We start from the raw sequence: 26,255 nt of genomic DNA, 5'->3' as shown, positions 1-26,255 counted from the left end.
CTCAACGTTTTCCCTTGGAGTCGCTTGTATCCCAGAAGTCCGGCCAAAGGAGAGTCTTCAGCGGGACAGGTGGTGGGCGGCGGGCCGGGCACGAGAGTCACTCGGGGTCCGGGGCGGTACTGCTGCGTGAGGGCGGCCTCGGCAGCCCAGGTCCTCGGTCCCGGACGGCAGGTAAGAACCCCGGCGCGGCGGCGCGCCCGGGGCTCTGCGCGGCTCCTCGGCCGCCCGGGGGGCTGAGCACGCGCCACACGAGGGCGCGCCTGGCGGGTGGAGGCCCGCGTGCGGCGGGGATCCCGCCGTGCGCTGGGCCCGGGAGGAAGCGCTGCGCTCCGAGCGGCCGCAGAGCCTCCGGACCGTGGGGCCCGGCCGCGCCCTGGGCCCTGATGTCAGTCGCCCCCACCTCGCCCCCCACCCAGGCCGCTGGCCGTGGCCCTGAGCGCCCTCGGCGTTTCTCCCCGGAGCGGGTTGCGGGGCGGCTGTGTTTCAAGGACGCCGACGGGATCCCGCGCTCGGCGGCGGAGGCCGCGCGGCCCGGCGCCCGGCGCCGAGGACCCTCCAGGCAGCTCCCGATGCGGGTGGCTCCCAGCCGGGCTCCGCGCTGGGCACATGTTCTGCGGGAAGTTTGCCCTCTTCCCGGGTGGGGACCTGGGGGCGGCTGTCGGGTCGAGCACCTGCGTGTGTCCTGCTTTAAACAGCCCGGCCCCGCCCCGCCGCGGGGCCACCGCGCCACCGCACACGTGCCACTTCCGGTCTAGGCCCGCGCGGCGCCCGCAGAGAGCGCCCCCTGCAGGTGTCCGCGCTTCCGCGTCCGTGGCCGCCGCCGCCGCCGCGGAGCGTGGATGCGCGCTGCCCACGCCGGAGCGCCCGCTGCGAGCGGCCTGCCTGCGCCTCACGGCACGTGGGCCTCGTGGCGCGTGGACGGCCACGCCCGCCCGCCACCGCGCCCCGGGCAGCTCGGCCTCGGGGCTGCAGCGCAGGACCAGGACCCCGGGCTGCCCTCAGCGTCGTGGTCTGACCTGGGCCCTCAGTTCCCTTCGGAAAATATCTGACTCCTAAAACTTAGCAGCTTTCGGGGACGCCAAAGAGAGGGTTATTTTGGAAAATTTTTTGATCTTCCAGTTTTACATGGTCTTGGCCCTACTGTGGCCCATAGAGGCAGTTTCCCATAGCTAATCACATACCAAAGCCTGAGGAGCAGCAGATCAAAAAAAATGAGCAAGCCTTGAAATAACTTCTTGCTAGCTCACAACCTGTGTGTGATACCAAAGTAAGTGCGACTTATTCCTCGCCGGGCCCCTGTGGCTGCCGTGATCGGCTCTGGGCACGTGGGAGGGCAGGACGGGGCGCCGGAGCCCCTCCGTGGCCAGCGTTTCTGCAGAACTGCGGGCCCCGGGCCCCGCCTCTGGTCGTGCGCACCCCGGTCTGGAGAAGGGAGGAAAGCTGCGCAGACACGGAGGCGCGCGTGGGGAAGCAGGTCCGGAGACCAGCCTGCCTCTCACGCTGAGCGCGCCGCTGACAAGCCACACGGCCGTGCACAGCGCCGAGCTCGCCCGACGCCGATGCGTCAGGCTCGAACCAAGCTCGGAGCCCTTGCTAACGTCCTCTCCACCCTGGCAGGCCGTTCGTATTTTCCCCCACTCGCGTCCGGTTCTTGTTCGTACGTATAAAGCCCACTCGCCTCATTTTAATCATTGCTTAGAAAAAATATCCTTATGGCATTTATTTCACGTTCTGTTATATTGTAAGGACTACAGTGTGTTGCCACATGATTACATTTGATTTGGATTATTGTGCAATACTCTAAAGGATGACTCTGCCTGATTCCCTTACATTTACTGCTGCTGTTGGGCATTTTGGTTATATTATTATAATTCACTTTGCAATGAGCACTTCTTAATGTTTCATTCTCCCTTTAGATTTTCTTGAGATACATTCTGTATGTCCATATATTTCAACAAGTAATATCAGCAGTAGAGCTTTTACTAGCTAATGTATATTTGAAGGGGTTGAAATAACTTGATTTGAACCATCCTCATACCTGAGGTGGAAAAATAAGGGCTACATGATGGTTTCCCTGTTTTTCGATGTGTCTCCTCTTTGGGCATCCTTTCCTTCCTATTCCCTTTGGGAAATATGCACACAGATGATGTCCGTCTGTCTTCAGAACCACAGCAAGGCGTTGGCACCCTGCCCGCCACGTCAGCCCTTTTCTTGGCCACCTTCACAGCTGACTCTTCACTGGCCTCTCTTCTGTGTCTTCTACACCCTTGCCCCATCCTGCCCCACACACACTCCAGGCGCTGACGGTTGTTCCTGTCAATGTTGTCAGTGGCTTGACACCTAGACCTAAGGAATTCCCTCTGTCTTTTCCTTACCTGACATCCAGGGCCAGCTGGCCCTGCTACTACCTCTCATTTTAAACTAGTTTTCTTTCCTGGTTTTTACTTCTTCCGGGCTTTCCCCTACTTCTCTGGCTGCTCATAGCCAGAGTCCTGCTCAGCCCATGGTGGCCTCCCCAGGAGCTGGCACTCTCTATTCCTTTGTATTCTTCTCTGGGCAAATGCATGCATCCCACCCTAACTCTTCCTGGGGTTTGCACATGCACACCTAGTTCTCCACTCGAGAGTCCCCTTGGACGTCTACAGGCACTTGGGACCTCGTATATCCAAAAGAGCTTCTCTGAATGCCCCCTCCCCCCTGAAGCAAATGGCACCCTTTCCTCACACTTGTTAGGTCCCTTCCTCTCATGGGCAGCATTCCATCCATGAGAAAGTCAGCGGTGTCCACAGTCATCCCTCTGGGGCCCTCTGGCCACCCCTACCCCCCACCCCTGCTCCTCCAGCTCTAGAGCACATCAGATCATCCCATACCAGAGATCTTGTGAAGACCTGAGACTTCACATCTTGGTCGTATAGCCCTAAAACCCAGGCCTCTTTAAAGCCTTTTGTCTCAAAGAGGACATGTGTTTGCTCTGCCTGGTAGGGGTCCTTATGTGTTAGGATTAGAGTTTGGGGGCCACAGAGCCATGTGAATTGGAACCCCAGATTGAAGCCCTGTGATTAGGAAGACCCCAGAGTGGTTTTTTTATTCTGTTTACCCCTTTCACTAGGATTCAGAGAGGTACATATTTCTGTGAGGTTGGTTTTCTTTGCAAGCACTGGGGTCATCCCCCTTTGGAGGACCTGAGTTTACAAAGGTCATTTCCACCTCTTGCCTGGGGTTTACACACGCACATGAAGCCCCATGAAAGTCCCTACTTCGGCCACCAAGGATTAACATTTTCTTGAACCAGTTAAGACTTGCCTGTCCTTGCAAATCAGACTTCTACAGCTTATCTTATTTTTCTACATGCTCAGCCATAAAGTTTAAGTGGGTTTTTTTTGTCTCCATTTTTCCTGGAATGTTTGCGTACTCTGTGCAAGAGGGGCCCCCTAATCCAGGTACGTCATGTCCGGGAGTGAGGGCTCCACCACCTGTTGGACATTGTGGTTAAGGATTTAATGAGATCCTCATCCAGGATTCTGTCAAAGAAAACCGAACCCTGGCTAGGTAAGGAGAGTCTTCCTTTGGGAAGCTATGTCAAGAGGAGGGGACTTTGTGGCAACAGGGAGGACTTTCTGACCCCAATCTTCAGCATCTTGTGGTCAGGCACAAGTGGGCTTTGCCTTTCTGAGGAATAAACAAGGCTAAACAGACCACTGTGGACAGCAGACAGGCTGAAGGGCAGGAGGCCAGAGTGCTTTTTACCCCGAGGTCAGCTGTTTCCTGGAGAACAGTGGGGAGGAGTTGTTCCTTATTCCAGTACCAAAGGTCGGGGCCTGGGGAGAACTTTGGCGAACAAGCGTTTTGTTTCATAGATCAGTGGAGACAAAGCAGTTCAGCTGAACCTTTATGGGTCAAAGAACAGAAATTTGGAGGGTCTGTGTCCAGCCTTGTTGCTGGTCAACAAGGGACATCTGTGAGCCTGACCTAAGTATGTGGGGAGGGGGTTCTTTGCAGTCAGCCCTTCTTTGGAACTCAGAGTGGGAAGCCCAACCCTCGCTGTTCAGGAGCCTAGAGCCTGGGCGATGTGTAGCCTTGTCATCGTGGATTGTTACAAAACTTGTTTTTATCCAGGATGGATTTCATTCTGTGTCCAGAATTTAATTTATGTACTTGATCTCTGTGCTACATTTTGTAGAATTCCCTCTCCAGGTCCCATATTACCAACCAGAGTGGCAGTTAGCCCAAAATGTGTCTATAACCCTGCTTGTGGGAGTTTGATCTCAGGGCTGGGCTGTGCTCACCACAGAAGTGTGGGAAGGGCCTCTGTCTTGGGTGGAAATAACACTTCTTGGGGCCTAGATTGAAAATGGCACTTCTGTTTGGGGGCATATGGGAGCCTTAGTGAGACCATTATAATTTGGGAAACAGAAGCTTAAGGATTTTCATCACTTTGTTCCTGGAATTATGTAGTTTGTGCCTGTGTACAAATATCAGGAACCAAATCTTTCCCAACTAAATATTTTAGAGCATTTATAAAGACCTGTATTTATGAAACCCTTCAAATACTGTTGGAAGTCAGGCACCTGGACCAAGCAGACCCACCTCACCACTGAAGCCCCGTGGGGCAGGCCCAGCAGTGTGCCAGCTCCAGAAGAGGGGCCGAGCAAGGGCCCTCCTCCACCCTGACACAGTCGCCGGAGCAGAGAGGAGTTCTGCTGAGTCGAAGACCGACACAGGCTCTTGATGATCTAGAACGCCGGGTATCTGTGACTGCACTTGGAAACGCGCCGTCCAGCGTGTGAGCTAATGTGCACGGCTCGGTTCTCCAGTCGTGCTGTGATTGGTTTGCTTCTAAGGAGCCACAAAGGTCAAGGAAGGTAAGAGGTGAGTTGCTCAAGGGAAGGTCTCTTTTTCAGGGTCTGTGTTACAACTATAATCTCAGAGCTGCTGGGAGAGAAATTCCAGCTAGCTTGGCAAAGAGAAGCCAGAACAAAGCGAGAACAAGAGCATATCCTGGTCATGTTTACTTTTACCTTTTGGAAAAAAAACAACTTCTATTTGAATTATTTCTTTTAGCTGTTATTATTACTAAAAAAATAAGAGGATGTAAACTGTCAGACAAAGAAAAATCTCACTGCACAGCCTCTGCACCTAACACACAACCTACACCTTTATTTTCCCTCCCAGGCTCTGGTCACACACACATCTCGCTCGGCTTCAGCTGAGACGCCCGTGAAGCGGTGTGCCCTGAGTTCTCTCTGAGTGGTATGTCGTGAGCAATTTTCTGTGTTACTATCATAATCATGATTTTAATGGCTGGGTAGTAGTTCAGAGTTTCTCAGTACTGAAAAACACAATGTCAATATGGCTTTGAACAAAATAATATTGACCGTAATGGAAGAAATACAACCTTAAGCTTCAGGCACTTAAAAGTTTAAATGTTATTATTTTCATGGCCAACAAGGGCTGGCTTTTCTCCATGTACTTTGAAATTCACAAAGTATACTCGAATAAAATCAGTTTATCTCATTCCTGAGCCCTTAATTTCTGGCCAATAGACACAACCCCGTGCGTGGGCCATCTTGCCAGGGTCTGTACATTGGAACAGAAACTAAGCTCTCGCTGCCTGTCATCCTCTTTTCTCCAGCAGGGTCCCCACGTTCCCACAGCTTAAAGTCTATTTTAAACTCTATCCTTTCCCATGTTCTTTGTTTCTCTTAGATATCATGTGTGTAATTATGAAAATAAATCCAGACCGAGGCTGCCTTTGGAGGGATGGGAGCATCGCAGAACAGCCACGTCTGTAGGAGCTGTTTCTCCTTGGTGCCGTTCTGTGGAAATGAAGCACTGCGATCAGTTTAGAATAATTAGGGGATAAAAACCCAAAGCACTGAGTAAAAATTAGCTCCGTCAGTCTGTTGTTGGCTTTTGAGTTCCCCCAACACGCACCATTTGTACTCATGACTTCGTCTGCCTCAGCGTGGTTTTCGTAGTCTTTCCAAGAATGCAAGCTTCCAGACTCACATCAGCTCAGCCGAGCGTTCTGCCGACCTTCCCTGTACAGGTGAAGGAGGCACAGCCTCCCCATTGGGCTTCACAGTGGTCAGTGAGACCACTGGGAAGCAGGACGGTACCAGCGGGCTCGTTTATTGGCTGCTGAACACTTGGTATAAGGTGTCCACGGTTGGGGGAGCCGGGCAGGGAGATTTCACGGGGGCTGAGGCCTAACAGAGACCCGGATGAGGCTTGGCTCCATTTCAAGGTATAGTATCACAAAGTATTAGCTTCACCAAATATTGCTTCTAATGAATTCCTGAACTCTTTTTGTAGACCCTGACAAATGACAGGAGTGCTGGCAACTTCTTTTTAGCACCAGGGCTGGAATGCTTTGCCTGCAGTGTCTCCTCAGGAATCCCCACACCACTGAACAAGGACAGGGATGTCTGCCTTGAACAATGTCTGGTGCATAGTAGGTATTTGATAAACCCACGTTGATTGAATGAATAGATGAATTGGCATTTAACATAATAGATTCTTGCATAAAATTCTGATAGGAAGTGGTCTGAATACATATGCAGGTATAAAATATTAGCTTGTGAGATTCCTCAAGGGAGGAACAACCTAAGACAGGCACAGTCGCAGGGGGGCCATCAGGTGAGAAACTGGGGATCAACAGTGGTGAGGCTTAGAACCTCACACCCCCTGTTTTGAGAGAAATCTGCATCCGTGGATGTTTTAATACCCTTGTCTAGCTTGGATTAACACATAGTCTACAGGCACACACCTGATCATCTACATTTGCTCTCTTACAACACTAAACTATGTTTTCTACCTTTATCTTGCATCTATCTACCACTTCAGCACTTTATTAAAAATAAAAATAATAATAATAATAAAGGGAGAAATGTGGGATCCACATATAAATCAAGTATAAAAATCAGACGAATATTCATATTTGACCTGATTGTTTATAGTTCATGATGCGTGATCAAAACCGAAAGTTTCTGTGATGACTGCCCTTGTACTGTTCACCGTGTAAGAACTTATTCACTATGTAAGAATTTGTTCTCCATGTAAGAACTTGTTCGTTATGCTTCAGAAGATTGGAGACTGACAAGAATTAGGCCTGGGGTGGATTAATGATTGTGCATTGAGTATTGACTCCCCTATACAGAATTTCATTGTTGTTAACAACCATTTGATCAATAAATATGAGAGATGCTCTCTCAAAAAAAAAAAAAAATTAGCCTGTGAATGGCAAGCCTTACCCAACTTCCATTTCTAACCAGCATCTGTGGTTCTGCGCTGCCTCACAGGAAGCATGCTGACAGCGCGCAGCAGCCGCCGAGCTCTGATGCGAGGGATGCTTCCATCCTCTGCCTGGTGGGGAGACCAGACCTGGAAACAGGCATAGAAGGCACAGTGCACATCAGAGGTGAGTTCAGTGAGAGCAGACGAGCCCCAAAAGGCTTGGCACAGGGCGGGTCCTCTGTAAACACGTCACAGAAACTACAGTGAGAACCAGAAGGTGCCCCTGAAATCCTTGGTGTAGAGACTCCTGAATCAGCAACCTCGTGTGAGGCTGAGTGGGCTCCCACCTCTATTTCTTGATGGCCATGCTAGCAAGAGGCCATAAATAAAATGCCACAGTCTGACTTGTGGCTGGAATCTGAGTGGCCAGCTATATTTAAGCATGTTGATCAATGTGATCACCAGTTAAAGCTGGAAATATTTTGCAACAATAGTCACGATAATACTTCGATAAGGTCCACTGAGCATTTTCTGGGTGCCCACCATTCAATGAGATTATGCATTATTTTATGCCTATTTTTTAGTGAGAAACCTAAGACTCAAAGATGGTATGTCGCTGGCATAAATCACAGGGTTTGTAGGCAGCAGAGATGGCCTCAAACCAGGCAGTGAATTCCAGGCTGGCAGCTAACCACTGTGCTTGGCAGTCTAATCATAGCATAGTTTGCTGACTTAACATTTAGTGAGTGTACATAAATTACTTCATGTGCATGCAGGGGTATCATGAAGAGCCCCTGGTGGCCAGTGACTGAGAGCCTTCTCAAGCAGAGTCATGCAGGTGACTCACTTCTGAAAGTGAGCATGCTTCTCCCACCCACAGCTGGCTGGAGTCTCCACGTGGGTCTGGGACCAGCACAAACACCACTTGCGGCTCCGGTGGAACCACCTACTGGTGGCGTGACGCTTGGCAGTAAACTGCAGTCCTCCCCCACTGTCTGCACGGTGACACTGTACCCGCTCAGCTGGGAGGGTTAGATGAGAAGGGTTTGAGAGGGCCAGTGAGCCCCGGGGCCCGGAACACACGTGATGTTTCTACTTGGTTTAAATGAAGCGTGCACCTTTTTATACATTAAGGAGAAAACACTGCTCACCACCTTTAATCAACATAAAATCATTACATGAGGTTTAAAGTTTTTGTTTCCTTGTTGTTTTGTTCCAGATTCCTTAATTACTTTCTCCTCAGTATGACAAATCATACTTACTCTGTGATGCATACATACCCACTTATTCTGTAACCCCGGGGATTTTGCTGCATCTGACAGATCGGTCTGTCAGATACTAAAGTGGCCCCACGGAATTTATCTGAACATGAGCCTTAACGAAAGAGGAATGCCAGCTTTTCAAATGTGGAAACCAGATGAAATCTGGAGATAGGGCCAAGAGGAGCTATGTGGTAAAGGAACCCCTCAGGGCTTTGTCCTGGCTGAGGAGGGGGGAGGCCACTGAGGCTCATTTCTTTTTGTTTCAAACTTATGTCAAAGTAGGGGTAGCTTTCCCAGAAATGTCATTTAGTACATGGCCCAATTGCCTAAGGACTGCAGGGAATCTTCATTTCCCTTCAGACCCCCGGAAACTACCCCAACACAGCCCCAAACACGGCCTGACCCAAACTCAGTTTCCACTCTCTGCCCGCTGCTGAGGTGGATGAGAACTTGTGTCTGAAGACAGGCAGCTTTGTTCTAAGACAATAAAAGCACAATTATGAAAAAATATAAACGTGCATATAAAAACATACAGAAAAGCCAAACACAATAGGGACCCAGCCAAGCTCAGCAATTTAGCCATGACCCCCAGGAACACCAAGTACAGACTCAGTCCTTCAGGCAACACTTAAAAGCATGCAAACCTTTTTTAGAAACTCTTTATGCACAAAATTCAATTGCAGTTGTATATTTTTTATTTTGAAATAATTTTAGACTTAGAGAAAATTTGCAAAAATAATAGATTTCCCACATACCCATCTCCTAAGACTAACATCTGATGTAACCATAGTATAATTACCAACCTACTAACTAAACTCCAGACTGTGTGGATTCATGGTTCCCCTCGATGTCCTTTGTTCCAGGAGCCAGCCAGGGCCCCATGTTCCTTTAGGGGTCCCGTGTCCTATGGTGCCTTCAGCTCCTCCGTGTTCTTCGTCACCAGAGGGCCGTTCTGGAGTTTAGGCTGTCTCTCAATACCTCTCTGCTCACCGCTGACACCTGGTCACTTGGCTACAAGCCTGCCCGCTTCTCCGTGTAAGGTTGCCACTTTGCAGTCAATCAGTAACTTGGGGAGACACTTCGAAGCTGTGTCTGTATCTTCTGCCCACCCACCTTCATATGTAAATGATGCTGCCATTGCTGTGATGTTCAAATGGCTATTTTATATTCTTTTACATTTATTAATTGAAATTCTGTTAGGAAGAGCCCTTCTCCCCTATTTATTCAATTACTTAATATCAATTTGGACTCATCAGTCTTTATTTTATGTTATGGGTGATGACAGACTATTTTCCTTATTGTTCTTGCTCAGATTACTATCGCTTAGTCCCTGGGAGCCCTCTGTAGCCCCACATCCCCAGTCCCCAGGTGCTTGCAGCTCTGGTCCCTTCCATTGGCATTTAGATGGCATTTTAAGGGTATTTAGGATCTGGGGGCTACGAATGCACTTTCAGGGCTTGTAGGCAATGCCCACACACACATTTATCTGTGTGGGAACGTTTAGAAGGCTCACTGTGGGTTCACAGTGAGGTGTGTTTCTCCTTGTTCGCAGTGTGTTTTCCTGCGTGTTCAGCCCTGGTACAACCGTACGGTGCATCCCACACCAGCAGACAGCAACTGGCTGACTAGAGTACTTGTGGGCAATTTAAAAATATGTTTGTTTCTCATCAGCCTTGCACCATGTGGTCAAAATACTGTCACAGTTACATAGGTTGGGAGCCAGATCTTTCTCTCCCCACCTCTGCTGTTTGGACATGCCGTTCATTTGTAATGCAGTTCTATTCACTGAGTGTTCTTTCCTCTCGTTTTGTCAGTTTTATGTTCTATACTGTTTAAAATGATACTCTATTTGCATGAGATCTCTCCAAAGCCTGATGGTAAATTGTGGAAAACTGCTCTTTGGAGATGAAGTTAACATTTTGGCATCTTTGGTGTTGGTGTGGATATGGAGGCATTTCCAGAAGTGCTGTGTAACAGAGACTGGATTCCAGGCAGGCAGAGGCTAAGTCCAGACGCTTCCAGGTCAGACACAGTGGTTGTCTCTGATCGTGCCCAGAAACGCCTTAGGGGCCTGTGCTCTTTACCCTGTGGCACTGCCTCCACGTTCCATTAGTCGTTCAAAAACTTCAGCTCCAGGTTCACGTGGAGACTGGAAGGATGAGCGCCAGGCCAGGGAGGCTCCGGCCGGCCAGCTTCTCTCAGCCCCAAGAGGAGAGTGCGTGTGGAGGTGGGTTTCCTCCTGCGCAGCGCTGCACACGGTGCCCCTCCCAGGTCGGCAGCCACACTGCCTCCCTCCCTGGAACCCGGGCATCCCTCTTTGGCGGCTGTGAGGGGGGCGTCCCCCGCGTTTTCCTGTGCCGGGCGGTAGACTCAGGGCTTCCTGCAGGCCTCCAGGAGCTGCGGGAAATCACGCAGAACCCTGCTTTTACCAAGGTTCCATAGTTTTCCTTGAATAGAAGTTTCTCAGCTTAGGCCACTGGTTATTTTTCAGATTTAAGAAATGGCTGTTTTTGACAATTTTGAGAAGCTTTTACATTGCTTCTTGGAGAGAGGATTTGCCGAATTTCTCACTCTGCCTTTCTGCTAATCGCCAGCCAACACAAATAACATTTTCTTTCCTTTGTCAAAGATAGATTTTCACTGAAGATTGTGAGTCAAGAGGATGGAAATTCTTAAATCGCCATGTGTGCTTTTTTAAAACTATTCCTCTGCCACTTGTGTTCGTTCAGTGTAGGGAACAGGCCGCAGGGAAGGCAGAGATGCTGGCTCTTACTTACCCTCCTTGAATTATATCCCATTGGATTTGGCTTTGTGCTCTAGTCTAAAGACATTTAGGTACTTAGATGTCATTTTCCATGTTTTGCAATTCCTGCCAAATTTGCTTAATCTAAGAACATGATCAAGAATAAGTCAAGGCTTTTGTACTGAAACGTTTATACTGAAATTGATAAAATGCTAATGAAATTTTGAGTAGGAATAGGCCCAGGAAAGCCAATTATTATTCTAATCATCCATAACACCAATATTAGTCTGGGCCATTGTGTTTCTCAGATTGTGTTTATTTATAAGGTCCCAGATTTGACTTAAGTGAAATTAAATCTGTCATGTTTTGCTGATTGTTCATGGCTCATTTCCTCTGTGCCTTAGAGAAGATGAGCCAGCCCTGAAGCCGACTTTCAGATGGGTGTCCATGGCTGTGGGACCTCCTTCAGCAGTTCTAGGGCACTGACAGCATCTCTCCTTAACGTCAGCCTCGGGAATCATCTGAATCACACATATGTGCCATATTTTCTTAAAGGCAGGTGTCTGGATCTCCTAAGGGACTGTGTCTCATTCATCATGTGCAAGTCCACATATTTTTTTTTCACCATATTAGGGAACCATCTTCCTTGTTATGTAACACTCCAAAGGGAAACCTTATATTGGTATCTTAAATGGAAAATTGGAATCATTTGACATAAATACAAAACAGCAAATATTTACATGTAAGCTGGAGTACAAAAAAGTACTTTTTTAATAAATAAAAAGATTTTAAAATATTTTAATATATATATATTGGGTTTTACAGAATGAAACTTAAAGATATTTCCCAAATGAGGAAAAGTAGAGATTTACAAAGAGTTAGCAACAGATTTTGAAATGTCATTTACTCTAGGGTAAGGACAAATATGGCTCTATCTCCGAAGAGAATTAAATTGTTTGGTTTGATGTTAAGCCATTCTCCAAGTATCAGTTCATGGTTTTGAAAAGTCACAATTATTTTATCAGTATGTCTTATTAATTTCTTATAAATTTATAACCAAAATTAAGAAAGTAACTATTTCCCAAAATACTTGTTTTCCAAAAGCCTTCCAGAGCAATGGATTGTTCTTTTGTGTATTGAGCTATTTAAGGTATTCAGAGAGAGAGCATGTAAGTTCTGTTTCTCATTCACTACTGCCACCTGGTTTGAGAAAATATTTATGAAGTGCAAATTTGAAATGTTTTATGTGACTTTCTATAAAATTGAGATTGTAATACCTGCTCTTGACATACTAACAATTTTATTTTTACTGCTACAGTAAATCTTCAGCATGATTCCAGTGGCTCGGGTGTCTTTATGCATCCAAAAGCAAGTAGGATTTTGTTGCTGTGGAAGCTTTTCATAGTGAAAACGACCCGCAGCCAGAATCGGTCTTCCCCGTATCGTGGTGCGGATCCCAGGGTGCGCATGGACACGAGACTCAGGAAATACACGTTTTTTTATTATGTTTCATTCATACGACCCAAAATTCAGAACATAAGCAGCGATTTGTTACTGAAGTTTTGAAATATTCGCCTGTATTTAAGCGCGCATCCCCGCCGTTTGTACGGTCTGCATGAAGTAGGTTTTTAAAGACTGCCTTTTACCTTATTCTAACAAATACATCTCTGAAACAATGTGTTTTGGGTGGCATCTATATATTTTTCTTCGAATTCATAATGAATTTTTAGTACTGATAAAATCATAAAAACTGAATTTTTGAAAATTGATGAAAACTCCGTTATCAGCAAAAGAAGGCGGCGTGTACGCGCCCTGTGGCCTCCGCGCGAACTCCGAGGGGCGCCACGCGGGAAGCGGTGGCAGCGAGGAGAGGACCTGAGGGCCAGGGCGCGGGGCCCGAGCCCACCCCCTCCCGGGGAGGAGCCGGCGCCGGGGGCGGGGCCCGGCGGGCACAGGCGCGCGGGGCGGCGGCGTCGCAGCGGGACGGGCGGGTCGGCGCGGGCCAGGAGGCCGCCGCGCGCACAGAGCGGCCCTTCTGCGGCGGAGCAGAGCCGCGGGGCTTCGCGCTCTGGGCGCTACGCGGCGAGCGGTGGCGCCTTCTCCAGCTTCCCTGGAAGCTCCAGAAAACACTCACCGGAAACCCTAGCTCATCCGACGATTAGGAACACAAAAGAGAACGGAGATTCGTAATGAAGAAGGCGAGGAGGAAGGAAGGAGGGAGGAAAATGCAGACTTAACATCTGAAACTGTTTCCGAAAAGCAGATTAATATCGCAACTAAATATTTCACCCATCACCAATATCAGTGAAACAGTTGCTATTTTAAAAGATAACAATTTAGCTCAAAAAGAAATCTGTGCATTGCCTTTGCCTGGAAATCAGTGTGCGCCATTCTACAGAAGCCGAGTGAAGTCTAATGCAGCCCCGGCCAGGAGCCAGGAGCTAGAACTCAGCACCTCTCGGCACCACATGTGCGGCCCCTGCTCTGTACCCTCGGAGTCCGGCCGAGCGTTTTCAGGCGAGACAGCGTGAATGAACTCTGAGCAAGGCCCTGTGCGTAACTTGCAAGCACATGTGTGGTGGCTGAACTCCCCAGCACACTGCCCACAGAACCATGGCCAATATTCACCTCTCAGACTTTTGGCAAGAGTGACCATCTAATAATTCCCTGTGACATATTTAAAATGTGCCCCATTTCCATGCAGAGCAATCCGCCTTCTGGTGTGGAGAGCACACCCTTGGCCTGAGCCCTTGGACGGGCCGCGGCGACCTTCCCAGAGGAGTGCTGGCGGGCACCCGGCTGTCCTCTGCCCCTAACGACCAGGGGAGTTAGTTACTTCGTTGGAAATGTTTTCAGGAAACCCTGCAGCCTGGCCTCCGGAAGCTGTTGGCTGAAGCCACCTTCAAACAGAATCAAGGTGGGTCTGCATAAGGGTGAGGAAGTGCTGGGGGCAGCTGTGCTGGGGCAGCACCGTGGTGGAGTCCCAAACTCCCTCACCGACTCAGTGTGACCCTGGATTAGCTCGGAAATTAAATTCGCAAGAAATCGAGGAAACTGAAATTGAAGAGCAGCATGGGAAAAACATGGTTTGAACTATAGATAGCAAGCACAAAATTAAAATGGTGCCTAAAAGCTTTTTAAAAGTATTTTTAATTCTAAGTGAAACCCTTAAAAAAGTTTCCAAATTGTGGATAATATTGAAGAAATGCTCATGAGCATTTTGGATGAGGAAATATTTCTATTTTTTCACACAAGTCGACTATTCATGAAGTCTAAAGTGTAAAATAAACATCTTACAATATACAAATAATGGTTGGAGGATTTAGTGTGATTCCAATACATTGAATATTTCTGTAAACTCAGAAGAATGTGTTTTTAGTTTTTCTTAAGAGTGTGTGACCCTTGGAAAACTGCTTAATTTTCCTGCCTTCTATTCTAAATTGAAAAATAGAAATTCATTCAGTAACAGCATTTTGCTAGGCACTGAAAACATGAAACCATGAAGTTGAACAAGAATCGGGCCTTCAGGGACCTCTGGTAAAGGGAGGCATGAAGGCAAATGCAGTAAATAGCACCTGCATAAAGGAGGTAGATGGCAAATTAAAATATCCACAAAAATGACAGTGCCAAGATATAAACTTAACAAGAAATATGCAAATTATATGTGAGAAAACTTTAATACACTACTAAAAACAAAAAAATTAGAAGACTTGAACAAATAGAAAGGACGTCCTTTATCCTTGCTTGGACACTGAACATCATAAGGATGCCAATTTTCCTTATGTTAATTTCTGAACGAACACAACCCCACTAAGAAACATTAGGTCTTTTTAATAGTCAAGAGATGGGCAAGTTGCTTATGAAATTCCCATGTTAAAGTAAAGGAATGGACAACCTGCTCAGAACTGCTGGCCTCGCGGGTGGAGGGTGTACCAGTCTCGGATGCACCCACTGCGTTTCGGGACAACGAGCAGACAGACAGATCTCTCCTGTATTCCAACGCCTTCAACTACCTGTGCTTCAGTCCTGCCTTCAGTTCAGGTATTCTCTAGGCTCTGTCTAAATTACTGTCAAATCCACTGTCTTCTTGGCTTATTTTCAATTTGAAAATTTCCATATACTTCTCTCCTACTGCATCAACTTCCTGCTGAAAATCTTCACTTATTTCTTCACATACATCATGAAGACATTAAGGAAATCCGTGGGACCCACAGACAGCAAACTTGAATGATGATTGCCTCTGAGACACCTGCAGCAGTGTGCATGGGCCTTGCAGGCATTATTCTGAGTAAAGCAGTCAGAGAAAGACAAATTCTGTACAGTCTCACTTATATGAGGAATGTTTAAATCGGTCAAAGGACACAAATTTCCATTTATAAGAGGAGAAAGCTTTGGGGACCCTGCTGCAGAGCATGATGACTATGGGTAGTACCATACTGTGTAATTGAAATATTCTGAGAGTAGAATTTAAGCATTCTCACCTGTGAGAAACACACTCACTGGTCCAAACTCAGTAAGTGGACACCGAGACAGAGAACGGTAGAGCAAGGCTTTAATAGTGGTCTTGCAAGATAAGGTGTGTGGTGAGCAGGTAGACCTGGCATAGTTGGCACAAGTTACTTATTCCCTGGCACATGAGTCCCTCCTCTGGTTCCTCATTGGCTGAGCACTACAGGGCTCACATTCTTTCCCTGACATCACCTAAGCAAATTATATCCATATTAGGCTTTCCCTTATGTCCTTACATTTGTCTTAATTTTATTGGCTGGTTTAAAACTTCTTCCGTTTCCCAGAGAGGTACAGCCCATTCCTTATCAATTCCCTGCCCCTCCTCCCTCCACTTGCAGCCCGAGCAACTTCCTGGCATGTATTTTACCACAAAGTGTTTTGTCAATACCACACTGCTAAAATGTTTAAACTTCCTGGTGGGAATAAATCACATACAGGCTTTATGCTTTTTCTAACATCACCAAAGGAAAGAGAATGGTAACTATGTGAGATGATGTTCACTCTGTGGGCATCCCGTCACCATGCACATCAAACTATCACACTGCAGCCTTTAAATATTTTACCATTTTATTTGTCAATAAAACTGAAAAAGAAATTAAAGCTAAGAATCCCAGGCAGAAAGGTGGGTTTTAACCTGCAGACCAGTCAGAAGACCTCTGCTTACGTTACAAAAAGAAACTGAGAAAAACAAAATCAAAACATTAACTTAGCATTTAAGAACATTTATTTAGGGACAACTGAACCATGTCAACAAAAGTTGATTCCATTGCTAGAAATGAGCAAACATAACCTTATAAAGAAGAAAAGTTAACAGAGGTCATCTTTTTAAAATGCATTGTAGTTGAACTTTTTTCTAATAGCATGTTTCTACAATAAGTGTATACATGCAATTTTTGAAGGTATGAAGGTAACTTTTAAGGATTATTATCCTTCTTCTCTAGTCACTTTGCAAATAGTGTATGAATTGGATTCATGCTGTAACCCTTAAGATTCTCCAGTTAAAATACACAGTTGCCATTTATACACCCAAATCAAATATTGAGTGATAATAGAAAGACCACATAAATGGGGAGATATTAACTATTAAAAAGTGTATGTGATAAAATTAGTAAAAGCATTTAAACATATATAAGGTACCCATTTAATATGAAGAGAGAAAAACAAAATCTTGCATTCTGGACAAGAGTTTATGGAATAAACAAGTATTTTAAAACTTAAACACTGCTTAACTGGATAGGAAATCCTGTCAGTGTAGAAATAATTTTTTCTGTAATTCTCAAAGAACATAATATTAACTTTAATTCATGGTAACATAGTTGGCTGGAAAAATGCCAGTTTGACCTCGAAGCTTTCCTTCCCACCAATCAAAATCTGAATCTGTTTTTGATATAACTAAGATTCTGTCTCCAGCTTGAAAATTCAGATCTCCCGGCTGTTGTCCTTTGAAAGAGTACAGTGCTGTCACTTCTATGGGTAGATTCAAACTGCCTAAAACAAGAAAAAGTATTTAAATTACTTTCTTGAATGGGAAAACCTGGGAGTATGTGTAGGTGCGATATAAAGACTCGGGGTGTGGCACTTTCTTGTCTTGGCAGCTGACGAACACACCACAGATGGTCTGTGACTTTCCTCACATTATTAAATTTGTGCTTTTTTTCTATGAAAAGAGCAAATGTTCGGTAATGACATTTCCTAAATGCACACAAGTCAAACTGTGTACTGTATAGTTAGCTGTGTATTTAGCAGCTACTTGTAGTTTTAACTTTGAATTTTGAATGACCTACAAGATCGTGTTATCTACATCTTTAATAGTCATGATGGCTTCCGTAAGTTACAGCTCTTAGAAGCTGACACGCTCACGGCTGTATCATGAAAGGTCCCGTTTGAAGACCGTGTCTGTGGGCCCTGGTTTTGAGGATCCCAGGGCACAGGCATTTTGCTGTTTCATCAGCACGTTTTCCCCAAGGCCTCGTGGCCGTTCATCGGTCTGTGCCTTTGACCGTCAGGCTGGACAGCGTGCCTGGCACGCGGGTGGGAGGCCGGCCTCCCCGTGGGCGTCCCGCGGCGGCGCTTCAGGCTCCCTGCGTGTCGGGGCTTCTCTCTGCAAGGGCGGCCCCAAGCCGGGCCGGGAGGAAGGGCCGGGGGGCGCGCGGGGGACCCGGCTTCTCCCCAGCCCGCCCTTCCCCTTGCCTGGCTTCGGATTCACCGGATTCGTGGGGGAATTTGCTCCGGGAAGGGGACTCCCGTCCCCGCAGAGCTCCGCAGACTTCAGGGCGCAAAACCATCATGTAGAAATGGGGATATAAACATCACTTTTGGCCCCGAAGGTCACACTTCTGACAACCTCGTTGATCCTGACCATGACCGCACAGCCCGCGGCCAGGCCCTCCGAGCTCTCCGGGCCTGCAGGGCACTGCCCCATGCGAGCCGCAGGCCATCCCCTAGCTCGGCACAGGGGCCCCGCCTGGCCTGCGGCTGCCGCCAGAAAACGCCGGCCAGAAAGGGCTCCGAACAGGGGAAGCCAGGGGCTCCACTCACTCCGTCAGTAGAACGCTGGCTTCTGTTCAGGGCACCCTGCTTAAGACGCGTTTTTGAAATACTTCCATAAATTAAAAAAAACGGGTGCCTAGTTACCTTGACATTCTATTTACATAAAACGGGCAATTCCTCAAGAGTTTATTAACCCAATACAAATGCTTCTGTGACTCCAGTGACAAAAGATGTGCAAAGTAGGCAGTTGACAGCTGTTTGACCTTTGCCCTTGGTTTGTGGCCACTCACACATTAAATAATTGCTTGATTCTTTCTAAGAACATTTTCTAAAGAACACTTAAGTAAGACAGGTTGAAGGGCTACTTTTATTATGGGAAATCCTAGTAAGTTTCACAAAGTAGTTCACAATGACAGCAAAGTATTTGAATGTGAAAAATAAAAAATATAAAAATATTCATGGGGCTAAAACCCAAAGAAAAAGCAATGAGGATTAAGTTGTGATTCACAATCAACAAACCCTGCCATTCTATTCCTGGACACAGCCTTTAAAAGGTCCTGTGGTCTGTCTCTGGGGGGCCTGCGGCGCAGCACTGGTCCCTGGGCTCCCACCTCTCTCAGGACCTCAGGGGCAAAGCAAGCAAAGAACAGCAGCTGGGTGTTTTTAAAACGATGTCTCAGGATAATGTGGTTATCCTGTAACTCAAACAAAGGGTGCTGAATACTCCCAGAGATTGTCACGACCTGCCGGGTTAATCAGAGGCTTGCAATTATAAGATGGATGTGAGTCATCCTTAACACATAGATATTTATATTTACCAACGCTCTCATGATAGCTGGAAAGTTCAGGATAGAGCTTAAATTTATTTCTGTTACCTGAAAAAAAAAAAAAAAAGAGGGGAAGGTTTAGAAAACATAATAGCATACAGTACATAAATTACCCAGGAATGCCAAATCTTGCCCTTGTTAAGCAAATATTTTGCATCACTACAATTGATATACATGTCAATATTTTGTCAGGCTTTAAATTAAGAGGAATGCCCCCCAAAAACAGAAAATAACACCAAACAGGACACAGGTGTTTGAGTGTCTGACATCTGTACCATTAACCATACAAACTACAGCTCATCGCCTTGTGGTACACATTCCTGGAAAACACATCTTTTCCAGAAGCAACCATAAAATACCTGCGCACATAAAGCTTATGACCCCCCAGCCGGTGCTTTGCAGACATTTGTGCTGCCTTAACCCTTAAAATAATCTTTAAACAGCAGGCATTCACTTGTGTATGTTTTGACACCTAAACTTGTTCAACATAACTTTAAAAGTTGTAAAGTGTATATTTTTTAGCATATTTCAATATCAACTATTCAAATTACATTATCATCTTTGTCCTTTTGTGGATGAAAGAATCTAAATACAGTGATCTGGAACTCACCATCATTCATTAAAGAAAATCGACAGGCTGTTTCCTAAGAGAAATTATGTAATGCTCATTCTTAGCCTTCAAACTGTATTTCCATTCCATGTATCCCAAAGATTTTATACTAATATATAAATATTATACATTTATGTAATGCTTTCTATACAACAATTTGTACATAAATTTAATTTTGAAATTTTAAGAAAACACAAGTCTATTAATGGTTTCTTGTAGACTGATTACTGAAATGGTTGTTAGTATACAACTGGTAAAAATCTTAGGTACAGTATGAATTTGTTAAATTACTAGACATGAAAGTAAAATGTTATTTGAAATACATTTCAGTATACTGACAAGACTTTTTAAAATTAGTTCAGGTACACAGGACGACTATTTCTAGAAAGACAGAGGTTCAACATCGAAATGTACTTCAGTGTTTTTTAAAAGAAATAGGTGCTAAGACAGCTCGTTATAAAAACTAGAGTGACCTAGAACAAGCTGTTTTATAGCATTGTTGCAGAAGTCTTTTATATTCCTTTTGAGATCGAGATAAAAAAATCACAATAATGTATCATAAAACAATAATATTATTTATAAAATAACACTACTACACATTTTTGTTTTGGTGATAGCTATGTGATTTATTAAAATAATTAATATATAATGATATTATGTACTATTCTTATTATAAACTTAGGCATTTCCATTAGGTTCCTCTTTGGTTTTGCTGAAAGCAAAGAAACAAATACCACCTGACCTATAGAGGCATCTGCTGCTCATCAGAACCCTTTACTGTGACTCCAGTGTCAGCATCCAAATGTCAGACTGAATCTTCGTTCTTACATTTTGGAGACAGTGTAGCACAGTACGATTCAGGACTGGTTTGAGGGTTTGCTTTTCTCATTCAAGTGTGAAAAAGAGCCATTGTGGAAGGATAGGATGCAGGGAGGGTTGTCTGCACGTCACACCCCAGAGGAGGGGTCCAGAGACCTGGAAAGATCTCTTGGATCGTGTCCACCCCACCTCCCTCTGTTCATCTCTGTGCACCACCAGGACAGCTGTGCCCCACGTGAAGGCCGTTGGCCTAAGACGTTTACAAACATGAGGAATAGAAATAAATATGGCAGGGTCGGGGAGAGGGTGCAGATACCACAAGAGAATCTATTTTTTTAAAAACTGACTAGAAATAAGAGATTTGGGGTAGATGACCAGATATAGGACAAATATATACAAGCTAAGACTTTCTAAACTATAAAAATAAGCATTCTGAAATAGAAATGGGGAAGTACATTCCATTCACCACACTAAACCAAAATTACAAAGTATTGAAGAACAAATTTAATAAGAAAAACACAGAAACATGAAATCTTAGGAAAGACATAAAATAATACCTTCACAAATGGAAAGCATAAAGTACAAGCCAAATTAATCTACACATGTAATGTTATTTAATTAATATCCAAAAATAATAGAATTAATATAAACCCCTAACATTATTTTAATTAGAATTTCTCACTGGGGGAAGAAGGCAGTATTAGTAAAACGGTCTTAAAGTATATGAAGAGTAAGTGCTCAGCAACTGCAAGAAAACCCAGGAGACAACGAACACAACCTCACAGAGGAAGTGGAAGACCTTAACCACGACTACAAAATGCAAAACCTATTAGAAATAGATGATGGACATATTTTTACATTAAAAAGTACAACTTTCGTATGGTAAAGTACAGTAGCCCTTCCTTATTTGAGAGTTTGCACAGTTTCCGTCCCTGTGGTGACCTCAGTCCAAAAGCACATGATCCTACCTCTGACCTGTCGTCAGAAGGTTAGTGGCACCTGAACCGAGTTACATGCCCACGTCGTCCGCCTCACTGCACCTCATCTCGGAGGCATGTTACAATTACACACCATCACAAGAAGGGCGAGCACAGTAAATAAAGATATGTTGAGAGAGAGAGAGCCACACCCCTGGAACTTTGGTTACAGTATATTGTTACAATAATTCTATTTTATTATTACTGTTGCTCTTACTGTGCCTGTATTATAAATTGAACTTTATCATAGGTAGATGTTATAGGAGAAAACAGTATGTCGAGAATTTGGTAGGACCCATGGTTTTAGGCATCCAAGGGGTCCTGGGCCATGTCCCCTGCAAGATGAGAGGGGATGGCTGTGCGTGAAAGACAAGATCAACAGACTAATGATACGTGTAGAAAAAAACTACAAACCAAAAAACAGACAAAGCCCTTACTATACAGAGCATTTCTCCATATTGAAAAGGCAGCAACTATCCCAATAGGAAAAAAATGGACAATAGAAATGAAGATGCTTTTCCGAAAAGATCAAATCCAGAACACCAGTAAGGTATGAAAAACTGTTTAATCAGTAATAATAGGCAGGGGCAAACACAATCCAATTAACAAGAAAAAATAACCAACTCTCAGACTTGCAAACACTTCAAAACACTCCAACCCTAGTAGTGGAGGGGAATGTAAGGGTGGGGAGAGTCTATGGCGGGGAATGTACGTGGTGGGGAGTGGCTGATGAGCCTCTGCAGTAGTAAAAGCCTTTAGAGAGCAATCTACCAAATCAGTTAAAACTTTAAAAATATATCCTTTGACCTATCATGTTCATTCCTGGTAATTATCTATAAAAAATAGAAATAGTACCATTTGCAAGTACATTAATTTAGAAAGACATTAACTGTGGCACTGTTAGGCATGGAAAAATAATTGAAGTAAAGTTAATATCTATTAACAGGAGAGTGGCTGAATAAAATATGTTCACCTGCACCACGAAATATTAAATAGCCATTAAAAAAATTAAATAGAGCTATACCAGTTGACTCAGGGATTTCCAAGGAGTGTTATTGAGCAAAACAAACAAAACCCACACACAAAGCATGTATAGTATGACAGCACTTTTGTGAAAAAACAAAATATTCTGCCCACGTGTATATGTGTGTCCAAATACCTGCGTGTGCACTTCGTGGACCGGACACTTTTCTCAGGGGTTTCCAGGAGCGGCGGGGACAAGGGGGCTGCGGAGGGCGGCCCTCAGCACAAGGAAGCAGTGCACGCGAGCCCACCTCCCCGGGCCACATGTGCGTGTATATAAAACCATGTGTGCACATATGCAAAGAAACTAAAAATTAAGGCTTAGTTTTTAATAAGAACTTAGGAATAGGTTAGATATAAAATAAAAGGTGAAAAAGATGCCAGTTTTTCACGGGCACATAGTGTGAACTGGGTTTCAAACTTGGGACGAGACGTGGTAAGGGGAACAAGTGGGCGTGAGAGCGACGCGGGGAACGTTTGCCGACAGCGCGCACGCTGGGCGGGCCTGGGGCGGGAGCATGGGAAGAGGTGGGGACCTGGGGCGCGGGCAGGGACGGACGGGGACATGGGGGACCTGGGGGACACGCAGGGATGGAGGGGACCTGGGGGGCGGGAGGGGCCATGGGGCCCGGGGGATGGGCGGGGACATGGGGGGCCTGGGGGACGGGCGGGGATGGTGTGCAGAAGTTGGGGCTCCTATGGCCAGGATCCTCACTGAACCTAAAGCACCTGATGATGTAACTGGCCTGTTGCTGGGCTGCCGCTCCCACACCTTTAGGCAATTAGCTCTTATCGGCTGTATGGAGAGCTCGGCCCAGCACCCTGGGCGGAGGCAGAGAGAGATGCTAGTGCTGGACCCTCAGCCGGGACAACAAGCCAGGTAATAAACCCTTTCACCCCAGAAAACGTTTTGCTGTCGATTTCTTCGGTCACATTGAATCCATAGCAAACTTGCCTGGGTCTGCAACCCATTGGCAAGACAGATGGGAGGGGACATGGGGGGCCTGGGGGATGGGCGGGGATGGGAGGGGACATGGGGGGCCTGGGGGATGGGCGGGGATGGAGGGGACATGGGGGGCCTGGGGGATGGGAGGGGATGGGAGGGGACATGGGGGGCCTGAGGGATGGGTGGGGACGGGAGGGGACCTGGGGGGCCTGGGGAATGGGAGGGGACATGGGGAGTCTGGGGGATGTGTGGGGATGGGAGGGGACATGGGGGGCCTTGGGGATGGGCAGGGACATAGGGGACATGGGGGCCTGGGGAATGGGTAGGGTTGGAGGGGACATGGGGACCTGGGGGATGGGTGGGGACAGATGGGGACATGGGGGACTTGGGGATGGGCGGGGACGGGTGGGGAGGGGACAGGCAGTGTGCTCGCAGAGCCACGGCACAGGGCCTGCTGCAGAATAGTGACCGTTGTACAAAACGTCACTTATTTTGATAAACTGCTGCTTTCTAGTAACCTCTGTACATGACAAACAGGATCCCAGAGCGACCATCCCAAAAATGGGTGGAGGTGGGTAAAGGTCCAAACCTAGCACTTCATGAATTCGGTCTACTTTGAAACCATGTCATGGAACCCTGAGCGCCCATGAATATGTGGGAAAATTAATATTAGGAAATAAATAAAATGTGTAAGAAAGAGAAATGGGCTTATTCAGTTCCCATTTCAAGTCAGCAGGATAACAGTCTTTGGGAGAAATGACAAAGAAAATAAAAGAAAAACTTTAAATATAAGTATTTTTGTAAACTGGAGACAGCACCTTCTGAATGAGAATATAAATTCACAAACTATAGCAATGAGAATTTGTCTATGTGTTTAGAAGACCGAGCATTTATTTTTCTCTCTTTAAACCTATTATTAGTCCTTCTATTTCACTCTGAAGTTTAACAACGTAGATTGATTTCTTGGTAATATTTAATAATTGCCTAGTTATAATTGTATATGAATTGCAACAAAAGTACTTACTCTGAAAGGCAGAGCTCCGCTGGACTTGTGCAGATGGCTGCTGTGGTCTCAGTGGGTTTGGAGGTGAATCTTTAGCCTGGGAGGATCAAAAAAAAGTACATAATTGTAAAACCCTATTTTTACTGAGGAGCATATAAGGCCTTTTTTTCTTTTAATAAGGCACTTGGGGCAAATTTTATCCTAGGAGCTTATTCATGCAGCCCCCTGAATACTCACGGGTACCGCTTTGGGCCATATTAGCTGACCTGGAGGACACCAGGCAGACGCTGACAGGGCGCCCTGCTGTAGGGACACTGGCCTCATGCAGGTACCTCCCAAGTGGGAGGTCCAGGAATGAGGTGAAGGCTCAGCACCCCCTGGAGCCTGGGGCAGGGCACCTGGACTCTGCCCCGGCTTCCAGCAGTTCCGACAGGTGTGAGCATCTGGCTGAACCAGGTGCCTGGGGAGTTGGTGTTATCCTGAATACTACAAAGTTCTATCCTTGGAGAAATGCAATCATGGAAAACAAGCTGTTGCTCCTTGAAATCTATATAATGACATTTCACAAGAACATTATGTAAATGAGATGACAAGGGAAGTTCAGTGGGTTATTAGGAACCTGGTATCAAAGCCAATATTCTAGATAAAGAGACCTGCGACCACTAAGAAAAGTAAAAAACCAAACATTACAGAAGCCTTCTTCTGTTCCCGAGCTGCTTTTCTTGCATTGATTCGCTGTGCTTCACTTTCATACTTTTCAGTAAAGGAATCAAGAATTTCATAAAGATCTTCTGCTTGAGCAGGCCGTGGTATGTCTCCAAATAAAATGTCATAAGCTCGAATATCTTGGCAGTAAAATCTAATAAGAAATATCCAGTTAAGAACATTTCTTTGAGAAACGCCTTTTTTAGAGTTAGACGTAGGACACACACCTGTGTGTTTACTCATATGTAGCACTTCATATAAACTATTCAAATCCTAACTGAGTCATAACCCATGTATAACCCCCCAAGTACATTCAGCCCCACCAAGCTCACTTCTAGAGGCAGCCACCACAGTCTGGTGTGCACACCCTTCCTGCAAGAGTGTAAAAAGCGCAGCATGTACACAAACACACACATGCACATATATCAACACTTATGCAAATACCATCACATACATTTTTATGTTTTTGCTTTTTAAGCTTCTTATAAAGATGGTGCCAATATATATGGCTTTGTAGTACCTTTAAAATGTTTATTTGTATCAAAATTACATAACAATTTTTCTGACATGTTTGGAAGCCCTGCAGTTAAGAAGTATATTTGTTTTTGTTTATCCAGGATTTGGGTGAACTTTAGTGGGAAAATCTTCCAAAGGCCTAGAATCTGACATTTCTAAAAGTATTCTTAAATTTCTCAAATTAACAAAAGCAGGAATAAGAACATCTCTCAACTTTGGGAGACGATGCGCTCCACAACCCTTTATTCTCCCCATTCCTCCTGCGGTCCAGTTGTTCACGTTTTATATTGTCAGACGTGCTCCTGAGCGTGAGTGAGCTGGTACGGGAGCTCCTGCACCCGTTTCCCTGAGTGCGGGTCTGCCTGGGGCCAACGGCAGGAGTAGTCCATCTTCACTCTTAGCTTTTCAAAACTGTTTCTGGGCCATTAGCCACATTTTAGTGAAAATTTTTGAGAGCGGTTTTGAGGGAAATTAGGAGATGCCTGTTACACATGGAAGCTCCTCTTTGCTTGGTGGGAAACTTGCACATCCTTTTCTACAATCAAAATTGGTCTCTACTTTATGGAAGACAGAGCAAAATAATAGGCAG

At 45.7% G+C, this 26,255-nt stretch overlaps 1 protein-coding gene and 1 long non-coding RNA gene across 11 annotated transcripts in view; one reads left to right on the top strand and one right to left on the bottom strand.

The window, feature by feature from the left end:
- Positions 1 to 570: 570 nt before the first annotated feature.
- On the top strand, positions 571 to 14,555 carry LOC140844565 (uncharacterized). 7 transcript variants are annotated; one of them, XR_012123096.1, is made up of 7 exons: positions 571 to 3,549; positions 4,565 to 4,869; positions 5,173 to 5,250; positions 5,707 to 6,454; positions 7,302 to 7,420; positions 11,646 to 11,796; positions 12,560 to 14,555. It is a non-coding gene; the product is annotated as an uncharacterized lncRNA (long non-coding RNA). The 7 variants fall into 7 exon arrangements; XR_012123095.1 differs by having other exon boundaries at positions 4,561 to 4,869; XR_012123094.1 differs by having other exon boundaries at positions 4,511 to 4,869.
- Positions 14,556 to 16,456: 1,901 nt separating this feature from the next.
- The window catches only part of SH3YL1 (SH3 and SYLF domain containing 1), a 28,576-nt gene continuing 18,777 nt past the window's right edge, over positions 16,457 to 26,255 (bottom strand). For all 4 annotated transcript variants that reach the window (XM_073217397.1, XM_037026440.2, XM_073217409.1 and 1 more), the window contains 4 exons: positions 25,136 to 25,304; positions 24,467 to 24,542; positions 19,059 to 19,115; positions 16,457 to 17,238 (listed from right to left, as the gene is read on the bottom strand). In XM_073217397.1, coding sequence (XP_073073498.1) covers positions 17,048 to 17,238; positions 19,059 to 19,115; positions 24,467 to 24,542; positions 25,136 to 25,304 — 493 coding nt within the window. In that variant the 3' untranslated portion in view covers positions 16,457 to 17,047. The remainder of the gene's footprint in view (positions 17,239 to 19,058; positions 19,116 to 24,466; positions 24,543 to 25,135; positions 25,305 to 26,255) is intronic.

Source organism: Manis javanica, chromosome 1 (genome assembly GCF_040802235.1).
Source record: "Manis javanica isolate MJ-LG chromosome 1, MJ_LKY, whole genome shotgun sequence".
In the NCBI taxonomy this organism is placed as follows: domain Eukaryota; kingdom Metazoa; phylum Chordata; class Mammalia; order Pholidota; family Manidae; genus Manis; species Manis javanica.
The sequence above is the reverse complement of the archived record's forward strand: the minus strand, read 5'-3'. Positions and strand labels throughout refer to the sequence as shown.